Raw genomic sequence first — 24,823 nt, forward strand, 5'->3', positions numbered from 1 at the left:
CGCTGGAGAGATTTCTTGGGGCGGTTGCCCCCTGCCCCCAAACTCAGGAGCAGATATGGGCAGTCCCCAGGGGTAGAGTCCCAGAGAAGCCAAGGTCTCTTCAAGCCACAGGTTTTCAGGGGGGAGAGGAGGAGAGAGAGGGGAGGAGGAGGAGAGAGAAGGGAGGGGAGGAGGAGTGGGGGAAGAGAGCGTAATTGGGAGACTGAGGTGTGAGGTGTCCACCTTCCTGGCCAGTGAGACGGCAAAGCAGCTGCTGGCGGGGGCTGCCAGCCTCTCGCTGGGCTACCCGAACACAGAGGATGGAGCTGCTGGCTAAGGAGCCTGGCCCCCGTGGTCTCCCACGTTTTTTCCTGACCCTCAGACCTGGACTGGAGGGCCCCTCCTCCCCTCCCAGGGCCAGCTTCTCCTGCACTCAGGGCTGGTGCCCCACCTCCCCAAGGGTGAGCGCAGGTATCATTCCAGGCCAGGGGTTGCTGAGTCTGGCTCTGGGGGTGGAAATTCCCAGAAGCAGCCTTAAAAGGAGGAGCCTCCCTCCAGGGGGCAGGCGGTGGGCTTGGCTAGGAGCGGTGGCTTCCACTGCCTGTCACCCCTTGCTCCCCCTCTCTGCTGTCTGACCACCAGGACAGAGGTGTTAAGGCTGTCCCCACGGGCAGCAAAGAGTGGGTGCAACAGGTTGGGGGCCAGGGATGGGCAGAAGGAGCAGCTGGGGCTGTGGAAGGACCCAGTGGGAGCTTGAGAGCTGGCCTGCCAGCTCAGAAGAGACAGACTCGGAGAAGAGCTGGTGCGTTGGCACGAGCTGCTTTTCTCTGGGCCAGGGCACTTTTCTCCTAGAGATGGGGACGGTAATGTCTCAGGATGTTAGAGGACCAAATGAGATAACTGCACTGAGCAGACGTCAAAAGGCGTAATACGTCCTGGGCCTCACTCACCATCCTTTCTGGGGCAGCGGCCGACCCCAGGGCCTCCTCCCCACGCCTGCCAGCAGCTGCCTGGGATGCAGTGTGCACCAGCCTCTTCACATGACCTCTGGTCCCACCCTGCTCTGTGCCAGGATTAGCCCATTCTACAGACAGGGGACCTGAGGCACACTGGTAGGTAGTTAGCTCAGAATGACCCAGCTAGTGAGTGGTGGAACTACGTTCCTGAAGTCCATGTTCCTATTCCACGTGGGTCTCCTCTGGGGCCTTTCTGCTGCGCCCGCGCCCTCCAGGCTGCGTTAGCCAAGGTCCCAGAAGCTGACGACCAGGGATTCTAGCTGTTCCTTCCCTGCAGAGGGTGGGTGATGGTGTCTGTGGAAGCTGGCTCATGCTTAGGGGGATCTCCGAGGGAAGCCCCCGTGTCCTGTGGGGAAGCAGAGCTCACACCTCAGCTCTGGGCTCCGAGGTCTCAGTGCCCCCAGGATGGAAAGAGAAGGGGAAATGCTGGATGCGGATGCCTTTACCTACAGAGATGAGCAGGAGAGCGTCCTTCTCACCTTCCTGAGCTAGATCAATCCACAAAGTTGTCTGCCACCCCTCCCCCCACGCAGACAAGCCCAAGGCCACCTCCTGGCCACCTCCAGCTGTCCAGCTCCAGCACCTGGCTCCCAGCTCCACCCCCGGTGCCCCACGGGGGGGCTCAGGGCCCTGTTGAGCCTGAGCTGGCCTGGGGAGTGCGGGGGTAGCCCTGTAACTGGGGGAGTCCAGGGTTGGAACCATACTGGAATCATACCGTCAAAACTGGAAGGGCTCTTAGAGATTCTTCATCTGGTTCAGCCTCCTCACTCGCTGATGACGCCCAGGGAGGGTCTCACAGCTAGTTAGTGCGTGGCAGGACTTGGACAAGGTACAGGTACCCAGACTCCCAGTCCAGTGCTCATCATTTTCTGAGTATGCCCCAGCCTGCCCTGCTTCTCTGCTTTTGCCCAGGCTGATGCTCCTCATTTCCGTCTTCCACATTTGTTCCATTTGGGGCCCGATTTAAACTCTGCCTCTTCTGAGAAAATGCCCGAGTCTACCTCTCTGCTGTGGTCGGTGCTGCTTCTGGCTCTATTCTCCGGGGAGCCTGTGACCTCACCCACATCTCCGCCTGCTCCCAGGCAAGGTAGTCGGGGCTACCTCCTCCCGACCTCAATCCTGGGATGACAGGTAAGAGCAGACGCATGGAGGAGACAGTTCAGGCTTGTGGTTTTGGGGTGGACCGGTGAGCTGGGGATGGAATGAAATAAGGAGTCAGGTGTGGGGGGACCACCTAGCACTGTCTGGGCCCCAGTTTTCCCCAGCCTGAGTGCCCGGTTCCTATCGGTGGGGGAGGGGCCTGTTGTCACTGGCCAGCCCCCCAGCCAGGCCTGGGTCTCCATGGTAACAGATGCCAGCAGTCAAGCTTGGCCTTGGGGCTCATCCAGGGGCCTGTGCCAGGGGGCTCTGGGGCATGGCTGGGTAGCCTGTTTCATGGTGCGACATCTGCTCTTCGTCCCTTCCCATTGTGCACCCGCAGGCCTGGCTTTCTGACTCAGCTTGCTCCTTTACCCCTATGGGAAGGCCATTGCTGGGCTCCAAGAGGAGAGGCAGCATGGAGAGTGTCCCATGGATTTTATCCCCATCCCCAAGCCCTGTCCTCTATGGGCTGTGTGACCTATGGCAAGTCCCTTCACTACTCTGGTCTCAGCTTCCTAATTTGTAGAAAGGAAATGGCCATTATCGGTGCTGTCAAAACTGCCACCATGAGTATCAACTGAGGTGGACACTCCCTGAAAAGTATCAAGGACCAAAGAACGGGGGCAAAGGGTCTGGACCCTCTCATGTGGCCCAGACTCAGTTTACCTAAATTTTAACCCACTCTCTCCCTTGCCTAGAGGGAGCTGGGAAGCAGAGAGTAGGGTTCATTAACATTTATGGGGGGAGGTGGCAGGAGGTGATAAGGGAAGTGAGAAGTAGCCGGGCTGCGTTGGTTAATCCCCACCCCCTAGTGCCAAGTTCAACACCCCCCAACTGAGGCGTCTCACGCCTGCTCCTTCTAACAGCCCAGCTGGTGCAGACACAGCCTGCGGAGCCCACCTGCAGACCTGCCACTTGTCACCACCTGCTTCGACCCCAGCTCACCCTTTTCCTGTAGAAAAACAGAAGGGCTGGGGCTGGGGCTGGGCAAAAAGCAAAGGGACCCTTCCAATACGGGCAGCCCTCCATCTTCGCGCTTGCTCCCCACTGCCTGCCAGCACTGTAGCCTCATAGCCTCGCCTGCCCTTCTGTGCAGCCCCAGGGAGGAGCCAGGCTGCTGGGGAGCGCGCCTGCTGCGAGGTGCAGGGAAGAAGTACCTGTGGAATCCCTGCTTGGCTTGAAGCCCGGGGGGGGGGGGGGGGGGAGGCACTCAAGCTCCTGGACTTTGTTCTAACGATTGCTTTCAGTTCATGAGACTTCCTAGCGCTCTGGCTGCTGGGCTGTCCGCCTCCCCCTCTCATCCAGAGTGGTTGAAGAGCTCGGGGCCAGACTACCTGGCAGGAACCCTGGCTTCTCTGCTAGCTGCGTGGCCTTGGGGGCCGCTGTTTCAGCTCTCTGTGCCTCATCTTCCAGGTCTGAGAAACCGCACTGGACGGAGTGAGTCCCAGGAGGCACTCAGGGCAGCACCCAGCGCCCAGCACCTTCTTCCCGCAATCATGGCAACTTGCTCTTTGTTCGGACCTCCACGCTTGTCCTGTCTCAGGCCCTTTGCATTCGTGGCTCCTGCTGCCAGGAGTGTCCTTCTGCCAGCTACTCCTGTGGACTGCCACCCCTTTCTTGTCACTCTTCTCCTTTGAGGGACTTCCTCTGATCTCCTAACAGTACTTCTCCAGCCTGGAAATTGGCATCTCTTCCTGCAAAGCACTGACATTTTGTTGTTGGCTTTGCTTCCACGAGACTGGAGGGGACTTGAAGGTGAAGAGTTTGTCCCGTCGACCCCGTGTCACTGTGGCACGAAGCCATGGGACATGCCTGCCGCCCACCCGGAGCCAGATGTGAACTGTCTGGGTGACCCGAGCTCAGTGGCTCGGGTCATCTGTTAGAGGGCGGGGCGATGCCCTCATCTGTCCCATGGGGTGTAGAAAGCAAGCGGCAATAATGCTAGCCCTACCCTCCTCTGTCTCTTCTGGCTTCAGGAGAAACTGAGGCTGAACACAGACACACAAGCCTGGCTGCTGACGTCTGTGTGCCCGCATTCAGACCTCCCACCTTCTGGGACCCTGCCTCGGGATCCTGGAGAGAGGCAGGGCCATCTCCCCGTTGGCCCACTTTGGGTTTGGCCAGTGGGGCTGTGGGGGAGGGCCATGAAGAAGCCCTGCAGAGGCCTTGCAAGTCATGATGGGTGACACAGGCTCTGGGCCTGGGAGAAGGCAGGAGGCCAAACAATGGGGCACTCACCCCCTTGCCAGTCCCCCCTCGCCTCACCCGAACATTTTGGGGAGCCCTGTTCCGTGGCTCTGGGAACTGCCCTGGGGGAAGCCTCACACGGGAGTTAAGAGTGTCTACCTGTCCACTTCCTGTAACGGACCCTCTGTAGCCTCTGTAAGGCCTGCCTCGCGTGCCCTGCCTGGGGGGTTCCTTAAAGGTACAGGCCTCTGGGTTCTTGCCTGACACAGATCTTCACCTGAATGAGCAAGAGGCATGCCCAGGAACGCACAGCTAGCATCCCTCCGGGGTTCCAGTAGATGTCCTGTGTATTTGACAACCGGCAGATGTGATTAGGGCCAGGAGAGAAGTCCTCAGGCTAGTCAGACAGGGGCCAAGGCCCTTCCTGGCAGGGTGGGCAGCTCTCGCCCTTTGGTTTGGTACCCGGAAAACCAGCCAGCCACAAGGGAGCATGGACGCAGGAAGACCCACACCAGCTGGAGCTCCCTCCCTCAGGCCAGGGGCAGAAAGTTGAAGCTGGGCAAGGGGTTGAGACACTTGGTTTTTTCCCCAAAAGCTGTTGGGGGGCGCAGGTGGGAGTTTGAGGACAAGAGAGGGAGATAAAAGAGCAGAGCAGAACCCGGCTGGCACATGGCCGCCCTCTGCCGGGCACACGGGTTCACTGCAGCCAGCAAGAAGGACGGCCCCTGGGAACAGATGGCAGAAACAAGGTCCGGCAAAGCAAACTTTATTGTGGCCCTGAGGTTGGAGCTTTTCCCTCCAGGGACTGCTGAAACTCGAGAGTTGGGGTGAGGGCCCCCTGTGTCACCCCCAACAGCTCCATCCCAGTGAGACTCCGATGGAGAGAGGCTGGGTGGGGGGCCCCGGGGTAACACACCGAGGAAGGCCACCCGGCATGGTGCTGTGGCATGGTGCTCTGGCCAGCTCTCCCTCGGTCACTGCGGCCAGGCCACTCCTGGCCCCTCATTTCTTGGATCCTGGCTTTTTGGGTTTCAGTGTGGGTTTGGCCTGTGGGGAGAAGGGAGGGTGCCAGTGTCCCACTCCCTCCCTCTGCACCCCCTGCCCCAGGACCAGCCCCTTCTTCTGGTGCTCACCTTTTTCACAGGACTCTTGTCTTTAAGACTGGGTCTGGAATTGGGTGGGGTGGGGCAAGGAGAGGGGATGTGGGTGGGAAGGAGAGAGAGCTCAGCCTGACACCTGTAGCCCGGACCCTCTCAGTGCCCACACTGCAAGCCGGGGCTGTGTGTGGAATCCCCCTCTCCAACTGTCACCTGCCGGGCACCACTCTGACTCTCTCAGCTTAAACAAGATGGTTTGTTCTTCTCAGCTTCCATCTGCTTTCTTTTATTTATCACAAATAGGTCTTTTTCATTATAAAAGTAATGTTTATGTTACACAAAATATAGCAAATAGAGATTAAATTATTTATTTTCTTTATTTCCCCACCAGTATTAACATTTTGGTGTGTTTCCTCTTAGGGCCTTTTGCTTTGTTTTCTTCTAAAAACATGAGAAATAACATGAAAATGACTTAATATCCTGTTTTTTAAAAATTCTATGAACACTTTCCAGGATGTTATATTCTTCATAGGAACCAGGTCACATTCCATTGGGAAAATGTGACATAGCTTAATCAACTGTTATATTGGTCCACATTTAGAATGCTTCCATTTTTTACTATCACTTGAATAATGCACATCTCAGTGCATATCATTTTACCCACACTTTGGATGGGATCCTTTGGAAGGGACTGTCGTACGTGGAATCAGGTCAGAGGTAGGAATACTTCAGTGCTTTTCTAAGAGGCTGTGGCAGCCAGGAGTGCTCGCATACTCTCTCTAGCCCCTAGACCCCCGCTACGAGATTGCGGCCGAGTTAATAGATGGAAAGAGTTACCTCACTGCCTCCTCTTCTTTTTCCACCTTTTTTTTCTGGAAACCAAACACAAGCAGTATTGGGGTGGTCAGGGCAGGGGCCCAGGGCCAGAGCGGACTCCCGCTGAGCACCAGGCACTGAGCACCTGGCGGGCCCTGCCTGGGCTTCGTCACACTCAGGCACGCTCCATGCGGCGGGCCTGGCCCAGGTTTCTGAGGAGCCTCTGGGGGTCCCTTCCCTCACCTTGGCAATGCTTGCCTGCTTCTGGGACGCCAGCCTCTTGACTTGTTTAACAGGAGTCTCCTCCTCTAGGGACACATCTACATCGTCCTCGTCCTCGTCCTGGTCATCAACCTCATCGCTGTCCCCTTCCTCCTCCTCCAGTTCCTCCTCCTCTTCGTCCCAGGACAGGTCTGCCGTGTCTGCGGTGGCATGGAAAGGCGGCAGGGCCGCGGAGCCCCGGGTCTCTGCCTAGCTCCCGTTCCGCGATGGGTCTTGCTCTCAGAGCTGCCCTGGGGAAGCCAGCACCTGCAGCCTCCCCTAGACCCTTCCTGGCCTCTCGGACAAAGTGGAGGCTTGGGTGGGGCGAGGGGTCCGGAACCCCAGAGAGCTGGGGTGGCAGGAGAGGGCCGGGGACGTGGCCAGCTGTGGCTCTGGCGGGGAAGCAGTCAGAAGAGGGTGCGGGTGGGCAAAGGGTGCCAGCGAAGCGGACAGCGAGGGAATGCAGACTTCATCCTAAAGGAAGTAGAGCCTGCCAGTGTCTTGGGGCGGGACAGTGCCCCGATGGGAGAGGGACAGCCGGACAGAGAAGTCCGTGAAGAGCGTCTGCGGCACAGTCCGTCTGACTCCTCTGGCTCCGTGCCTCGCGGCGGCTAACAGAGGTGCGGTAGCACTGGGCGCCACGCAAACTGCTTTTTCCTGAACATCCCACTTCCTCCTCCCCGCTGCTCTTCGAACGTGAAACCCAGTATACCCCCACCCTCGTGTGACAGGCAAGGGGACTGCGGCCCACAGAGGCAGGGAGGTAGAAGAGGACTTCCAGTCCAGACTACTGGCTGTCACTCTGCCTTTGGGGATTTTTGCTAATAATTCAAGAATCCCTCCAGCACCGGAGTGCCTATTCCCTCCCTGGCCCTGGGCTGGGTAGGCGCTGTACTCTGAGACCTTCCCCAGGTCCAAGTTTCGACTTACTGTAACATTCCTGGCCACTGAGGAACACGGGTCCAGAGCCAGCCCGGAGCTGGAAAGTGACTGGAGGAGAAAGCTCCAATCCCATGAGGGCGACCTGCAGGAGCAGAGAAGATGGGCTCATTCAGCCCCGGCAGCTGCCTGGGGGCTGGTCTCTGGCAGAAACAGTCAGAATTGATTCCCCAAACCCCAACTCCACACACTTCAGGTCCTCTGGGCCTCACCGCATCCTCAGCCCCGTCCTGTTGAGGTGGATTCCGTCGGAGGAGAATGTGAATTAGATGACCCCTTTCTTGTTAGACCCCAACAGGCTTCCAAGCTGAGGGGCAGCGGCTAAGTAGAGAAGTCTGACTGCTACCGACTGAACTGGGTCCCCCAAATTCTTACCGGAAGCCCTACCCTCCAGTGTGAGAGTACCTGGAGGTGGGGCCTTCGAGAGGTAATTAGGTCAGGAGATGAGGTCAGGAGATGAGGTCAGGAGAGCTGGGCCCTCATGACGGGATGAGTGCCCTCGTAAAGGAGACCAGAGGGTCCCTCTGCTCTGTCTCTCCGCCGTGTGAGCAGGCCGCCATCTGCAAGCCAGGAAGAGGGTCCCTGCCCAAATCCAACCGTGCCGACACCGTGGTGTCAGACTTCTGACCTCCGGACTGTGAGGAAATAAATGTCTGTGGTTTAAGCCCCCTCACTCTGGTATTTAGTTACGGCAGCCGACCCGAATAAGACGCGAATCAGATGAGAGAAGCAGACGCAAAGGGGTATGTATGTACAGTTCCAGTAGTGTGTGGATAGATATGCAAATAAAGTTAGACTTCTCTTAAGTGTGAACCATAATTTTCAGGTAGGATATTTCTTTTCCTTATACTTCTCCAAACTTTCCAAAATTTCTGGAGTATCAATGATGATACCCCTATGTATTGACTGCCTACCACGTGCCAGGCCCTAGGCTAAGCATTTTACCTGCTTTATTCATTGAACCCTTCACAGCAATCCCACAATGGAGGTGCCATGACTTTATGGAGGAGGGAACTGAGGCTCAAGGAGATTAATTTAGTGTTTCGGGCTCAGGCAGGAAGGAGATAAGCGAAAACAGCAACTCCGCAGCCATTGACACCTAGGAATGCTGGATGAAATGTACCCCAGTGTTTTCATGGCATGGCTGAAGTCCCCCGCACCAGAAACGAAGGGGCAGAGTGCGCAAGCCCCGGGCCGTGAGCCGCTAAGGGGGAGATGTGCTTACAACAGCTCTGGCCTTGAGTTTGTATGTGTGTTTGTTTAAAGATTTTATTTATTTGACACAGAGAGAGAGGTGCAGGCAGAGGGAGAAGCAGAATTCTCTGAGCAGGGAGCCCGATGCGGGACTCGGTCCCAGGACCCTGGGATCATGACCTGAGCTGAAGGCAGATGCTTAACCGACTGAGCCACCTGGGCGTCCCATGGCCTTGGGTTTTAACACACACTCATGGACAGGAGACAGGGCCTGGGCGCAAGACAGGAGCACTGTCACGGAGCCCGATGAATGGAGGCTAGGACCCTCCAAGGGTTGCACCTCAGTAAAAAGCTCCAGGGTCCGGGTGAGCCTAGGAGACGACAGAATTCCAAATCCACCTACTAGGAACCCCCCTCCCCCCACCCCTGAAGGAAGGAAATGCAAGGGGGATAAAAGTCTCCCGTGAGAACCTAAAAACCGTGACGTACCTCTCACGCACACGAAGTTCGAATTCAGTTGGTGAGTGAGGCAAAGTCAAGAAACTTGTATAAGATCCCAGGCTGGTGACATTCCTGGGCAAATGGTAAACACAAATACAAAATTATTCTCTCGGGACACTGTCAGTTTTCTTCACACGGAATTCCTCCCGAGAAAAAAACAAGACCCCGAAGACAACGCCCCATGTAAAATCATAAAACATACAAGACACAGCCCTGCTAGAGGGAGCAGAAGGAAACAGGATGACCACAGAGGCATGAACAAGAACCGAGATGAAAGAATAACAACCTCAACAACTGTGAGATCAGGTCGATGAAAATCAAATAAAGCGAAAGTAGGAATCAGCACCGGAAGAACAAGTATTAGGAGAAATAAAAAGAACCAAATGCAGCTTCTGGACTGAACAAAGCATTAAAAAACAGAATAAATCAGCTAAAACAAGGATCAGTAAACTGAATCGTGCTGTGAGGAAACTGCCCGGATGCCGTACAGAGGCAGGTGAACAAAATATGAAGAGCAGCTGAGAGGAATGGAGGACAGAGTGAACAGATTCAACACGCGCCTAATTGCAGCAAGGGACTGGGGACAATGGAGCCAATACGCAAAGTGGTGACCAAGAGCTTCTAGAAGCCATCAAGGACACAGATCCTCACGTCCAGGAAACCTAGGCCCTGAGCAGATAAATAAAAATAAATGTACACCTGAACATCCCATAGTGAAAGGGTAGATAGCAAAAACAAAGAGGTTATCTTAAAATAAACTAGAGAGGAAAGACAGACTTCCAAAAAAGGAATAATAACCAGACAGATTGAGGGTTTCAACGGCAATGCCAGAAACCAGAAGAACAGAATGACATCTTCAAAATTTTGAGGGAAACTACCTCTCTATGTAAAATTACACACAGCCAAAATATCATGAAGGAATGAGGGTAAAATAAAAGATATTTCCAGGCAAAGCCCAAGTGAGTTCCCTACTCGCAGACCTACTCAATGAGGTCTCAAAAAGATGACAGTTACTGGTGCGGCCACTCTGGAAAACAGTATGGAGTTTCCTCCTGTTCCTTAAAAAGGGTATGGAGGGGGGCACCTGGGTAGCGCAGTCGTTAAGCGTCTGCCTTCGGCTCAGGGCGTGATCCCGGAGTTCCGGGATCGAGTCCCACATCGGGCTCCTTGGCTGGGAGCCTGCTTCTTCCTCTCCCACTCCCCTGCTGTGTTCCCTCTCTCGCTGGCTATCTCTCTGTCACAGCTGTCTGTCTGTCACATAAATAAATAAAATCTTTAAAAAAAAAAAAGGGTATGGAGGTATCCTACAACCCAGCAATTATACTACTAGGTATTTACCCAAAGGATACAAACATAGTGATCGGAAGGGGCACATGCACCCCAATGTTTATAGCAACAATGTCCACAATTGCCAAACTATGGAAGGAGCCCAGATATCCATCGACAGATGAATGGATAAAGAAGACGTGGTATAGAGAGGGAGACAAACCATAAGAGACTCTAAATAGGAAAGAAACTGAGGGTTGCTGGAGGGGAAGTGGGTGGGGGAATGGAGTACTGGGTGGTGGACACTGGGGAGGGTATGGGTTGTAATGAGCACTGGGTGTTGTGTAAGACTGATGAATCACAGACCTGTACCCCTGAAACAAATAATACATTATATGTGAATTAACTGAAATTAAAAAAAAAACAAAACAAAAAGAAGAGGTGGTATGTGTACACACACACACACACACACACACACACACACACACACACACACTGGAATATTACTCAGCCATCAAAAAGCAAGAAATCTTGTCATTTGCAATGATGTGGATAGAACTAGAGGGTATTATGCTAAGTGAAATAAGTCTGTCAGAGAAAGATAAATACCATGATTTAACGCATATGTGGAACTTGTGAAACAAAACACAGATGAACATAGGGGAAAGGAAGGAAAAATAAAATAAAATAAGATAAAAACAGAGAGGGAGGGGGTGCCTGGGTGGCACAGCGGTTAAGCGTCTGCCTTCGGCTCAGGGCGTGATCCCGGCGTTATGGGATCGAGCCCCACATCAGGCTCCTCCGCTATGAGCCTGCTTCTTCCTCTCCCACTCCCCCTGCTTGTGTTCCCTCTCTCGCTGGCTGTTTCTATCTCTGTCAAATAAATAAATAAAATCTTTAAAAAAAAAAACAGAGAGGGAGGCAAACCGTAAGAGATTTTTAACTCTAGGAAACTGAGAGTTGCTGGAGGGGAGGTGGGTGGGGGGATGGGGTAACTGGGAGATGGGCATTAAGGAGGGCATGGGATGTGATGAGCACTGGGTGTTATATGCAACTGATGATGAATCACTAAATTCTACCCCTGAAACTAATAATACACTATATGTTAACTAAATTGAATTTAAAGAAATTAAAAAAAAAGAGGACAATTACATGGAGAAGGAAGAGGTGGATATGAGCAGCAGTGGTGAGCAAGCAACTTGGTCAGTAAAGAAAAACCCAAGTCAGCATTACTGTAAAACAAAATCATACTAGTAATGACTAGTATTGAGCGTGTTTAAAACAAGCTGAATCTAAGATGCTACATGATAACAACGGGTAAGTTAAGAAGAGGGTAATTAGAAAATCTCCCTGGGTTATTTAGGGGGAGGAATAAAATATTAATTGTAGACTAATCATGCATGATTGTGAAAAAATTAAGAACTAATAAAAATTAGAATGAGATTCAACAGCTTCCAAACCAATAGGAAAGGGGAAAAGAAACCTTAATCTAATAAAAGACAGAAGAAGAAGAAAAAAGAAAAACAAACCATGAAAAAGCAAGGAATGGAGAATCACAAAGTACATGTTACAAATAAATCCAAGTATATTAGCATCACAGTAAACATAAACTGACTATATTGGCCAGATAGATTAAAATAAAACGTACCTACTTACTGCTTATAAGATACATGCCTAAAACATAAGCACATAGAAATGTTGAAGAAAAGATATGAGGCTTCTCATGGCTAATGTAATATCCATTCTTACCTTTTGCCATAATAACAGTGCACAAATATTATTCAAATACTGTACCCACCAAAGACTGTATTCCCCAGTTTCCTGTGCAGTTGGCTGTGACCATATTACTAATTTCTGGACCAATGAGTTGTAAGCAGAATTTGGTGGATGGTGCTTGTGTGAAGACTCTTTAAAAGGAAGACAGAGAATTGAGAAAAGCCTCTTTGGTCTCCCCGTTTCTTCTTGCCTATTACCCTAAATGCAGAAGTGAGAGCTGGAGCTGCAGCAGCCTTCTTGGACTGTAAGATGATCTTGAAGATGGAAGCTTTGAACCGAGGAGAGGAGAAAGAGAAGGTATGACTGGGTCTTTGGTGACCATGGAGCCATCTTACCAGCCTTGTACTGCCTATCTCTGGATGTCTTCTATCCAAGACAGAAATGACTCTTGAATGTGTTTGAGTCCATGTAGTTGTGTCTCTGTTACTGCAAGCATACCTATTTAAAACAAAAATGAAGCTAGTTGTACCATCTAGTGAGGGATGCTGGCAATGGGGGAGGCTGTGTATATGTGGGGTAAGAGGTATATTCCTCTCGATTTTATTATATACCTAAAACTGCTTAAAAAAAATCCTTATGAAAATGAAGCTAGTTGTATTTGTCAGGATTAGGTTTGTAAACAAACAGCTGAAAACTCAATGCCAGTGGCTTACGCAACATAGAAGCTTGTTTCCTTGTCACATAAACTAAATCTGGATATAAGCAGTGAGCTGTGGGAATACCACTCTTCAATCACCAGGGATCCAGGCTCTTCCTATTGTGTTAGTCCACCATCTTTAATACATGGTTTCCACCTTCTGGTCCAGGAAGGCTGCTCACATTCTAGCCATCACATCCATATTTCAGCCAGCAAGAAGGAGGAAGGGATAAAAATGGTCACATGATCTCTCTTTAAAGACACTTTGCCACTTCTGCTTACATCCCATTGGCCAGAACGTCATGGCCATGCCCTATTCTCATAAGGTAGCCTGTGGCCAGCTAAAAGTCATGAATTCCATTACTAAGGAATAAAGGAAAATGGATATTAAGAGAAAACTGGAAAACAAATTAATAGCAGATGATGTAAGCTTGAATTCAATAAGCATTTTTAGGGATAAAGACCGAATGTTAGTTTACCAGGAAGACAATTCTGTAAATCATATGCACCAACAACATAGTCTAAACATACATAAGACTATAGCTACAGTATCAAGACTGTGTGGTATTGGAAGGAGAGACACAAAGATCAATAAAGCAGAAGACCTAGAAATAGACCCACACAGACATGTGCAATTGATTATTGACGAAGGTGCCTGATTGATTAAAGGGAGGGAGGACAGCTTGTTCAACGAATGGTGCCAGAGCAGGTCCATCTCCAGAGGCAAAGAGAGGAAGCTTGACCTAAACCCCACAACTTCTACCACAATTACCTCTAAACATATCATAGACTTAAATGTAAAACAAAACTGTAAGACTTCTGGACAAAAAAACGTAGGAAATCTTTGTGACCTTGGAGCCGGCAAAGAGTTCTTAGACTTAACACCAAAAGTCATAAAAGGAAAACTGATAAGATGGGCCTCAGCAAAATTAAAAATTTTTGTTCCATAAAAGTTCATTGGAAAGGGATAAAAAGACAAGTTACAGACTGGGGAGAAAATATTTGCAAACCATAGGCTTGACTGAAGACTAGTGTCTAGAATCTACAAAGAATTAGCAAAACCCAACAGTAACAAAACAATCCAAGAAAAAAATGGGCAGAAGACATGAACAGACATTTTGCTGAATACACAGATGGCAGACAGACACACGACAAGGTGTTCAGCATCATTAGCCATGAAGGGAAATTCAACTTAAAAGCACTATGAGGTATGAAGACACACATTTTAGAATGGCTAAAAACAGAAATGGTGACAACATTAAATGTTGATGAGGATGCGGGAAAATGCAATCACTCGTGCGCTGCTGGTAGAAATGTAAAATGGTACAGCCACTCTAGAAAACAGTTTGGCATTTTAATAAAGTAAGCAAGAAACCACCATATGACCCAGCAATTGTACTCTGGGGAATTTATCCCAGAGAAAGGAAAAGTTATACTTACATAAAGTTTTTTACACAAATGTTCATAGCAGCTTTATTAATAACAGCCCCACAGTGGAATCAGCTCAGGTTTCCCACAGATGAATGGTTGAACTGTGGTACAGTGAGTCCATGGAATACTACTCAGCAATGAAAAGAATACACACAACAATTTCAATGAAACTCCAGATTATGCTGAGCGAAAAAAAAAAAGTCTGTTCCAAAAAGTTACATATGTATGATACTATTTCCAGAACAAAATTTTAGAAATGCAGAATAGGTTGGTGGTTACCAGAGGTTAGGGATCCAACAGGAGGCAGAAGAGAGGTGGGTATGGTTATAAAAGGGTAATATGAGGGATCCCTGTTGTCTCCCTCACCCCTGGTTGGTGCTAAATATATGAACTTAGGTGATGAAATTGTATTGAACAAGACGGCTCCATTGTATCAATGTCAATATCCTCGGTTCAAGGTTATATTACAGTTTTGCAAAATGTTACTTGGGGGAAAACTGGGCAAAATATACAGGGATCTCTTATTTCTTAGAGGTATATGTAAATCTACAATTATCTAAACATTTTTTCAATTGAAAAATAAACATATATAAAGCAAATAATAAAATTATAAGAGGAAGCCACTGAAAATCCACAATCATAATAGGGAATTTTAACACATTAATTTTGGTAATTGATAGATCAGGGAGACAAAGTAGGTAGGTTTGAACACAATTTATAAACTTGTAACTGGATTCTGCAATGGAGACGAGAGAAGTGGGGAGCAGAAAAAAAATATTTGCAGAATAATGGCCAAAAAATTTCCAAATTTGATGAAAACAATTAACCCGCAGATTTAAGAAGTTCAATGAACCTCAAGGCTTTTTATAATGTGTTCAAACCAGTGATAAGGATAAAATCTTAGAGCAGCCAGAGGGAAAAAAAGAACTGCATAAAGAGGAATGAAGACAAGGATACTAGATTTCTCCAAATTATGCAAGCTAGAAGGCCAATGGAGCAATGTTATTACGTGTTGAAGGGGAAAAAGTCAACCTAGAGTTCTACACAAAGGAATGAAGAATACCAGAAATGGTAAACATAACAATGTTTTATTCTAATTTCTAATCTCTTTAAAATATAGACTGTCTAGGGTTGCCTGGCTGGCTCGGTCGGAGGAGTGCGTGGCTCTTGACCTCAGGGTCGTGAGCTCAAGCTCCATGCTGGCTGTAGAGGTCACTAAACTAATAAAAACTTAAGGGATGTCTGGGCGCCTCAGTAGGTTGACCACCCTACTCTTGATCTCAGCTGAGGTGTTGATCTCAGGGTCGTGAGTAAAGTATTAACAATGTAGTGTGGATTTATAGCATATGCGGAAACAAAAGTTATTACAATAATAGCACAAAGGATGGGAAATGGGAAATGAAGTATACTGTAGCAAGACTCTCATATCATTCATGAAGTGGCATAATATTATTTGAATATAGACTGTTGTAATTTAAAGATGCACCTACAAATTCTAGAGCAACCACTAAAAAAATAATAATGAGGTATATCTGAGAAAGCAATAGTGGAGATGAAAGTATAATCATAAAAACCACTTAGCTAACCCAAAAAAGGCCAGAAAAAAAAAAAAACAAAAACAAGAAAAGGCACACAGGACAAATAAGAAAGCCAATAGCAAGACAATAGGTTAAAATCCAACCTTGTTGCTAATTATTTTAAATATTAACAATCCAAACACTGTAATTAAAAGGCAGGGATGACCAGACGGGCTAAATAAGGAAGACTCGATTATATGGTACCTAAAGGGAACCTACTTTATATAGAGATACAGAAGTTGAAAGTAAAATGACAAAATTTAAAAAAATAGGAAAAATATAGCACACAACACTAACCAAAAGGGAGCTAGATGGACTGTATTAAACAGGCTGAGTAGACTTCAGAATATTCACTGCAGATAAAGAGGGACATTTCATAATAAAGGGATCAATTAATCAAGAAGATAGAGCAATCCTAGAAGCGTATGTGCCTAATAAAATAACTTCAAAATACATGAAGTAAAAACTGATAATTGAAAGGAGAAACAGGCGAAAGTACAATTATTGTTAAGTCTTCAACAGTCCTTTCTCAATAACAGATCAAGTAGACAGAAAATGAGTAAGGATATGGAAGACTCCAACAAAATTACCAACCAACTTGATATAATTGACAGTAATAAGAAAATACATCCAACCACAGAACACACATTCATTGAGCATTAAGGAAATATTCACCAAACTAGGCCATATTATGGGTCATAAAAGTCAGAACCCAGGACTGAACTCATATAGAGTATTTTCTCAGATCACAATGAGACAGAACTAGAAATCAATGAGAATCTTACAAAATTCCTATTTGGAAATTTAAAAACATACATATTTCTAAATTTCCCAGGGTTTAAAGAAGAAAACTATATGATAATTTAAATGGAATGAAAATGAAAACTGTAGTTATCAACATTTGTGGGATGAAGTCAGAAAGGTGCTTAGAAGGAAATCATAGCATGAAATGGTTGTATCAGAAAAAGACCAAAGGTCTAAAAAAGAAAAAAATCAATAATGTAAGAAAAAAATCAAACGGAATCCAGCAATACATAAAGAGATAATACATCATGACTGAATGGAACTTATCCCAAGAATGTACTATTTTATTTATTGTTGGATTCCATTTGCTAATATTTTATTAAGGATATTCGTGTTGGGGCGCCTGGGTGGCTCAGTCGTTAAGCGTCTGCCTTTGGCTCAGGGCGTGATCCTGGCGTTCCGGAATCGAGTCCCACATCGGGCTCCTCTGCTAGGAGCCTGCTTCTTCCTCTCCCACTCCCCCTGCTTGTGTTCCCTCTCTCGCTGGCTGTCTATCTCTGTCAAATAAATAAAATAAAATCTTAAAAAAAAAAAAGGCAGACTCAATAATCCTTTAAAAAAAAAAAAGGATATTCGTGTTGGGGTGCCCGGCCGGCTCCGTCAGTAGAGCATGCCACTCTTGATCTTGGGGTTGTGAGTTCGAGGCCCGTGTTAGGCGTGGAGCATACCCAAAATTTAAAAAATTGAAGAAATAAAATTGTAAAAATCAATAAATGTAATTTGCCACATAATAGGATAAAGGAAAAAAATAACCTCAATAGATGCAGAAAAGAATTCTTGGCCAAAACTCAACATCCATTCATGACAAAATAGCTCAGGAAATTTGAAGGGAACATCCTCACCCTCATATAAGACATCGACAAGAACCCTTCATCTGTCTGAATGGTGAAGACTGGAAAAAGGCAAGGACAGACCTGCTGTCACTACTTTTATTCAGCATCATACGTGAGGTCCTCGTCAGTGAAGGCAGGCATGAAAGAGAAACGCAGGAAGTTAAACTACTTTATTCAAGGATAACATGAATAAACCCATAACAAATTCTAAGGAATCAACAAAAAGGTGCTAGGATTTATATGCAAGTTTAGCAAGGCCAGATAATACAAAAAACAATTACATAACTATACTACTGAATGATAAAATGAAATTTAAACACACCATTCGGATACTTTCTCTCTCTCTCTTTTAAAAGATTCTATTTATTTAACAAAGGGAGAAAGAGTGAGTATAAGCAGAGGGAGCCGCAGGCAGAGTGAAGGGGAGAAGCAGGCTCCCTGTGGAGCAAGGAGCCTGACGTGGGGCTTGATCCCAGGACCCTGGGATCATGACCTGAGTGGAAGGCAGATGCTTAAGCAACTGAACCATCCAGGGGCTCACCCCCACCCCCGCCTCCCTTTCCTTCCTTCTTTCCTTCCTTCTTTCCTTCCTTCTTTCTTTTCTTTCTTTCTTTCTTTCTTTCTTTCTTTCTTTCTTTCTTTCTTTCTTTCTTTCTTTCTTTCTTTCTTTCTTTTTCTTTCTTTTTCTTTCTTTCTTTCTTTCTTTCTTTCTTTCTTTCTTTCTTTCTTTCTTTCTTTCTTTCTTTCTTTCTTTCTTTCTTTCTTCCTTCCTTCCTTCCTTCCTTCCTTCCTTCCTTCCTTCCTTCCTTTTCTTCCTTCCTTCCTTCTCCTTTTCTTCCTTCCTTCCTTTCTTTCTTTCTTTCAGATTTTATTTATATTGTTTATTTTTAAAAACTTTTAAAAAAGATTTTATTTATTTATTTGAGAGAGAGAGAGAGGGCTCAAGAGGACACGAGAGCACATGCAGGAGCAAGCTTGAGCAGGAAGGGGCAGAGCAGGAGGATCTGAGAATCTGAAGCAGACTCCACACTGAGCCTGGAGTCTGACGCAGGCTTGATCCCATGAACTGGAGCTCATGACCTGAGCTGAAACCAGGAGTGGGCACTTAACTGACTGAGCCACCCAGGTGCCTCACCATTTGCATACTTTATACTGTATACAAAAATGAACTCAGAATGGATCAGAGATTTAACTGTAAGGACTGAAACTATAGAACTCCTAGAAGAAAACATTGGAGCAAATTTTCATGACCTTGGATTAAGTGACAGTTTCTTAGATTCAATACTAGAAGCACAAGCCACAAGATAAAACATAAATTAGACTATCAAAATTAGAAATTTTTGTGCTGCAAATGATATCATCAAGAAAGTGAGAAGAGGGGCGCCTGGGTGGCACAGCAGTTAAGCGTCTGCCTTCGGCTCAGGGTGTGATCCCGGCGTTACGGGATCGAGCCCCACATCAGGCTCCTCCGCTAGGAGCCTGCTTCTTCCTCTCCCACTCCCCCTGCTTGTGTTCCCTCTCTCGCTGGCTGTCTCTATCTCTGTCAAATAAATAAATAAAATCTTTAAAAAAAAAAAAGAAAGAAAGTGAGAAGACCACTCAGAAAATGGGAGAAAATGTTTGCAAATCATCTAATAAGGGGCTTGTATGCAGAGTATATAAAAACTCATATGATTTAAAGACCAATATTAAAATATCAAGCTCAAATAAAATTTTAAAAAATGAATAAACACCTGAGTAAACAATGCTCTAAAAAATACATATGCAGGGGCACCTGGGTAGCGCAGTCATTAAGCGTCTGCCTTCGGCTCAGGGCGTGATCCCGGCGTTCTGGGATCGAGTCCCACATCGGGCTCCTCCGCTGGGAGCCTGCTTTTTCCTCTCCCACTCCCCTGCTGTGTTCCCTCTCTCGCTGGCTGTCTCTCTGTCACATAAATAAATAAAAAATCTTTAAAAAATATATATGCAAATGACCAATAAAGAAATGAAGAGAGGCTCAACATCATTGGTCATTAGGTAAAGCAAATCAAAACCACTTTGGAGGCACCTGGGTGGCTCAGTTGATCAAGTGTCCGACTCTTGCTTTCAGCTCAGGTCATGATTTTGGGGTCCTGGGATCAAGCCCTATGTCAGGCTCCGTGCTCAGTGTGGAGTCTGCTTGTCCCTCTCCCTCTGCTCCTTCCCCTGCTCTCTCTCTCAAATAAAGAAATAAGTAAAATCTTAAAAAAATAACCACATTGACTGCCAATTCATACCCAATAAAATGACTAACCAAAATTACAGACAATAACAAGCATTGAAAGGATGTGGGAAAATCGGAATCTCACACATTGTTGGTGAGATTGTAAAATGGTGTGACTACTTTGGAAAACAATCTGGCAGTTCCTCAAAATGTTATATTGTACAACAGCCATGTGACCCAGCAACTGTACCCCCAGGTATATGCTCAAGAGAAATGAAAACATATGTTCATACAAAAATTTGTACCTGAATGTTCACAACAGCATTCACAACAGCCAAAAGGTAGAAATAAAACAAATTTCATCAACTGCTGAATGGATAACTGAAATGTGGTATGTCCAGACAATGGATATCGTTTGGCGATAAAAAGAAAGTACTGCTACATGCTGTAACACAGATGAACCTTAAAACATCATGCTACGTGAAAGAAGCAGTCACAAAAGACCGCATGTTTTAGGATTCTATTTACGTAAACTGCCCAGAACAGGACAATCTGGAGGGACAGAAAATAGATCAATGGTTGCCTAGTGAGGCAGGTGTGGGGGATGGGCAGTGACGGCTAGTAGGTATGGAGTTACATTTTGGGGTGATAAGAATGTTCTAAACTTAGATTGTGATGGTTACACAACTCTTAATTTACTAAAAACCATCTGATTGTACCTTAATAGGCGAAGCTTATGGTACCTGATTTATCTTTCAATAAATACATTAATACCATATTTAATAGCACCCAAAATCACGCAGTATGTTGGGGTAGATTTTACAAAGTATTAGTATATGACCAGTTCCCTGAAAACTACAAAATACTAGTAGGAAAAGTTAGAGTTACGTTAAAGACACACGCTAGAGTGAAAAGTGAAAGACTTAGAGAAACGTATGCTCAATTATTATTGACTCAAAATTGTTAAGATGCCAATTCCCCTCAATGCTTTCCATAGACTCAATACAACCTCTGTCAAAATCCCAACAGGCTGATTTTTAAAGAAAGCCTATTTTGAAATTTCTCTGGACATGCTCAGGACCTAGAATTGCCAACACAATTTTGGAAAAGAACAACAAAGTTGGAAGACTCACACTAATTTTAAGATTCACTATAAAACTATGATAATCAAATCACTGTTACGAGAGTAAAGGTAAAAAAAATAAAACAACGAAACAATACAGAAATATATGCATACATATATGGGCAATTGACTTACAGCAAAATGCTAACATAATTGTTCAGTGAAACAATAGTCTTAAAAAAAATGTACCAGAGCACTGGATAGCAACTTGGAAAAAAATGTTTCACTATCCTTACTTTGTAGCATGCAAAAAAATTATCTTGAAAGGGATCATTAACTTAAGTATAAGAGCTAAAACAATAGCACTTGTAGAAGAAAATTTAGAAGAAAACATTTGTAACCTTAGTTTAGCCAATGATTTCTCAGGACACGAAAAAAAAAATGAACCATAAGAGAAAAAAATGTCAGGGGTGCCTGGATGGCTCAGTTGGTTAAGGAGCTACCTTTGGCTCAGGTCACCATCTTGGGGTCCTGGGACTGAGCCCCGCATCAGGTTCCCTACTCGGGAGTCTTGCTTCTCCCTCCACCCCTCTCCCTGCTCATGCTATCTCTCTCTCTCAAATAAAATCTTTTAAAAAAGAGAAAAAAACGTCAAGTTGGACTTCATAAAAATTAAAAAGTTGTGCTCTTTGAAAAAACTATTATGAAATGAAAAGGCAAGCCAAGAAAATATTTGAGATATATATATATATATATATATATATATATATATATATATATATATATATATATATATATATATATATATCATTCGAACTGAAATGGGAAGGCACTTACCCAAGTGTTCTAGTGGGGAAGCAATGTGGTCTGACTTTTGTTTAAAAGCATCCTTCTGGGGGCCCCCGGCTGGCTCAGTCAGAAGAGCACACAACTCTTGATCTCGGGGTTGTTAGTTCGAGCCTCACGTTGGGTGTAGAGATTACTTTAAAAATATTTTTAAAAATAAAAGGATCCTTCTGGCAGCTGTGCATAGAATAGATGGGGATTGGGGAATTTTTTTCTGTAGATATTCGGTAAATATTTTAGGCTTGTGAACCATATGGTCTCTGTGGAGACTACTCATTTCTGCTGTTACCAAGTGAAAATAGGCATGAATAATACATAAATGAAGGCGTGTGGCTGTGTTTCAATAATACTTTATTTATAAAAACAGGCAGTGGGCTGAGTTTAATTCTGCAGTTTGTTGAACCCTGGAACAGACTATAAGGAACCAAGGGTGGAGGTAGGTAGGCCAGGTAGGAGGCCCTGCGATAAAATTGAGCAAGAGGTAATGGTCACCTGCACCAGGGTATAGTAGGGAGGTGGTGAGAGGTGGTCGGCATATGTTTGAAGGTAGAGCCAACAGGATTTGCTGGTGATATGCGGAGTTCGAGAAGGAAGTTTTTGTCCTGATTAACTGGAAGAGCAATTATGTCCTGGGAGAGGATCAGGTCGGGGCTAGGGGAAGAGATCACTGATAAAAATCAAGGATTGGATTTGTTAAGTACGGGTTATCTCTTAGGTATATTGAGTTGCACAGAGAATCTGGAGCATGAAAGAGAGAGTGGGTTTACAGCAATAAATATCAGAGTCTTCATTTGTATAGATGGTCTTTAAAACTCTGGCAATGAATGAGATCTAGGGAGATCTCATAGACAGAGGGGAAAAAAGAGTTTGAGGGCAGTTTTACAGATGGGCCTCCCAGATCTTCAGGGACAGATGATATTTGTCTTACCTTCACTGTTCCACCACATAGGAGAGAACGCTCCATCCCCCCGTTCACGAGGCTACTATGCCTTGACACCCAAATAAGATAAGGAGTTTATGGGTCAACTTCACTTATGAGTATATAAATTTTTCAAAGAAGTTTTAATCTGGGGCACCTGGGTGGCTCAGTCATTAAGCATCTGCCTTCGGCTCAGGTCATGATCCCAGGGTCCTGGGATCGAGGCCCGCATCGGCTCCCTGCTCAGCGGGGAGTCTGCTTCTCCCTCTACCCACTCCCCCTGCTTGTGTTCCCTCTCTCGCTGTGTCTCTGTCAAATAAATAAAATCTTAAAATTTTTTTTAATATATTAGCAAAGCAAATCTAGAAATTTATAGTATGATCAAGTAGTGTTTATCCTAGGAAAGCAGAGTTGGCTGAATAGTACTCTATTAATATAACTTACCACATTAACAGGTTAAAGAAAGAACCTATGATTATCTGAATAGAAAAGCATTTGCTAACCATTTATGATTAAAATGAAGAAATCCTTAAAAAAAGAAAAAATAAATAAAATGAAGAAATCCCAGTTTTAAAAGGCAGAGCAGGACTAGATAGGGACTTCCTTGGCCTGAAAAAGCATGTCTACCAAACGTGTCATACTTAATGAAGAAATGTTAGAAGCATTCCTTTAAAAATATACATATAGTGGCTCCTGGGTGGCTCAGTCAGTTAAGTGGCTGACTCTTGGTTTCAGCTCAGGTCATGATCTCAGGGTCAGGAGATCCAGCTGTGTGCTCAGCACGGAGTTGGCTTAAGACTCTCTCCCTCCCCACCACGCTCACATGCACTCGCTCACTCTCAAATAATAGTCTATAAAAATACACATATAGATCAAGAATGATACCAGGATATTTACTGTTATAATCTTACCCAATATTATACTGGAGGTCTTAGTGTAGTTGGATCAAAAAGACACACAAACTGCCATTAACAATGATGATTTGCCTAGAGAACTCAGGATAATTATTAGAAATAAGAATTTCTGGATACACAATCAGTATGGAAGTCATCAACAGCGTCTGTCACCAGCATTAAAATGTTTAAAAACATGATTTTGAAGAGTGGCTAACTTGCCCAAGGTCACACCGCTAGGGAAGGGTGGGCTAGGATGGAAATGGGGCTGTCTGCTTCCTAAGTTCAGGGCTCTTGGTCATGGGCTCTACGGCCTCTGGCAGGACTGCCCTACTGCAGAACGACTGTATCCCCACTTTGTGTCTGTCCATCCCCACCCAGGGGGTGAGGCGTGAGCAGTGCCTCCTAGCACCGAGGGCAGGCAGTCTCCCTAAGCCTGCCGGGAAAGTCTCACCATGGGTAGCACAGAGGCCTGAAGGGAAGCAATGGTGATGGGCTTGGTCTTCTTGTCTTCCTGGCTGGCTGGGGGCAGAATTTCCACGAGGTTCACCTCTTCTTTGGCTTTCTCCCCCAAGCAAATCTGAGAGTGGTTGAAGACAGGCCACCGCATCACCGGAGGGCAGCGGAGGGAAACCCTGGTTCCACCTTCTGGAACCAGAGCGGCCCCCGCCCCTCCGCAGCTGTCCAGGTTCCTCCCGGCTGCATTTGACTGCCCTTCCTGGGGGGAGGCACCCACCGTACTGAGCAACAGCTTACAGTCCTGCTTCCCCTCCTTCTGGGCTTTGACCGTCCAAGTCCGCTTCTCCTGGTTTAGCTCACAGCCTGCGAAGGGAGAGGAGCAAGGGGGCCGGGCCGGCTCAGGGGAGGGGCTCCCCGTTTAAATCCCATCTCCGCCCCCCTCCCCCCGCCCCGGGCTCGGGAGCCGCCGGGCCCTCACTCACCCCAGAGCATGGCCCTGGGCGCCTTCTCGGCCGCGCTGCTCGTGCTGCTGAGGTTCATGCCGCTGCGCGCGGGAGCCCGGGTCCCGGCGGCTGTGTGGAATGGGCGCCCGCGGTGAGCCGAGGCCCGGCCCGTCACCCCCGCTCGCCCGGCGCCCAGCGAGGCCACCCGCATCCCGCCCCGCCGCCCCGATTCCAAGCCCCTGGCTGGCACAGCCGCGCAGCCGGGGGCCGGCGGCGTGGGGCGCTCGACGCTTAGGTCGCCCGGGCTGGAAAGATAATGGGAGCCGCCCGGCGGGCACTTCGGGGGCCCCGCGGGGCCCGTCGGTGCCGTCGTGGTCCCGGCTGTCCTTCCCCTGCGCCGGGCCCTCCCGCCAGCCCGCCGCCGCCTCCCTCACTCCGGCCTCCTCCCAGCCCCACCTGAGCGCCGTCGCCCACTGCAGGCTGTTAGGAGGCTCGCGAAGGGGCAGCAGGGCGCCGTCGACTGAGTCTTAAAGAAGAGGCCCTTCTTGCCCCATTCCGCTCCGC

General features: G+C 47.2%; 1 protein-coding gene across 1 annotated transcript; it reads right to left on the reverse strand.

Moving 5' to 3' along the window:
- Positions 1-5,079: 5,079 nt before the first annotated feature.
- Positions 5,080-24,823, reverse strand: NPM2 (nucleophosmin/nucleoplasmin 2). Its single transcript, XM_045774124.2, has 9 exons — positions 24,716-24,823; positions 24,299-24,388; positions 24,094-24,179; positions 23,812-23,937; positions 7,427-7,520; positions 6,479-6,657; positions 6,257-6,291; positions 5,456-5,489; positions 5,080-5,369 (listed from the first exon to the last, which is right to left on the reverse strand). The coding sequence occupies exons 2-9, from the start codon at positions 24,354-24,356 to the stop codon at positions 5,325-5,327; spliced, it is 657 nt and encodes a 218-aa protein (XP_045630080.1). The 5' UTR covers positions 24,357-24,388; positions 24,716-24,823; the 3' UTR covers positions 5,080-5,324.

The sequence above is a fragment of the Ursus americanus genome, chromosome 13 (genome assembly GCF_024610735.1).
Source record: "Ursus americanus isolate L20-20 chromosome 13, mUrsAme1.1.p, whole genome shotgun sequence".
Classification (NCBI taxonomy): Eukaryota; Metazoa; Chordata; class Mammalia; order Carnivora; family Ursidae; genus Ursus; species Ursus americanus.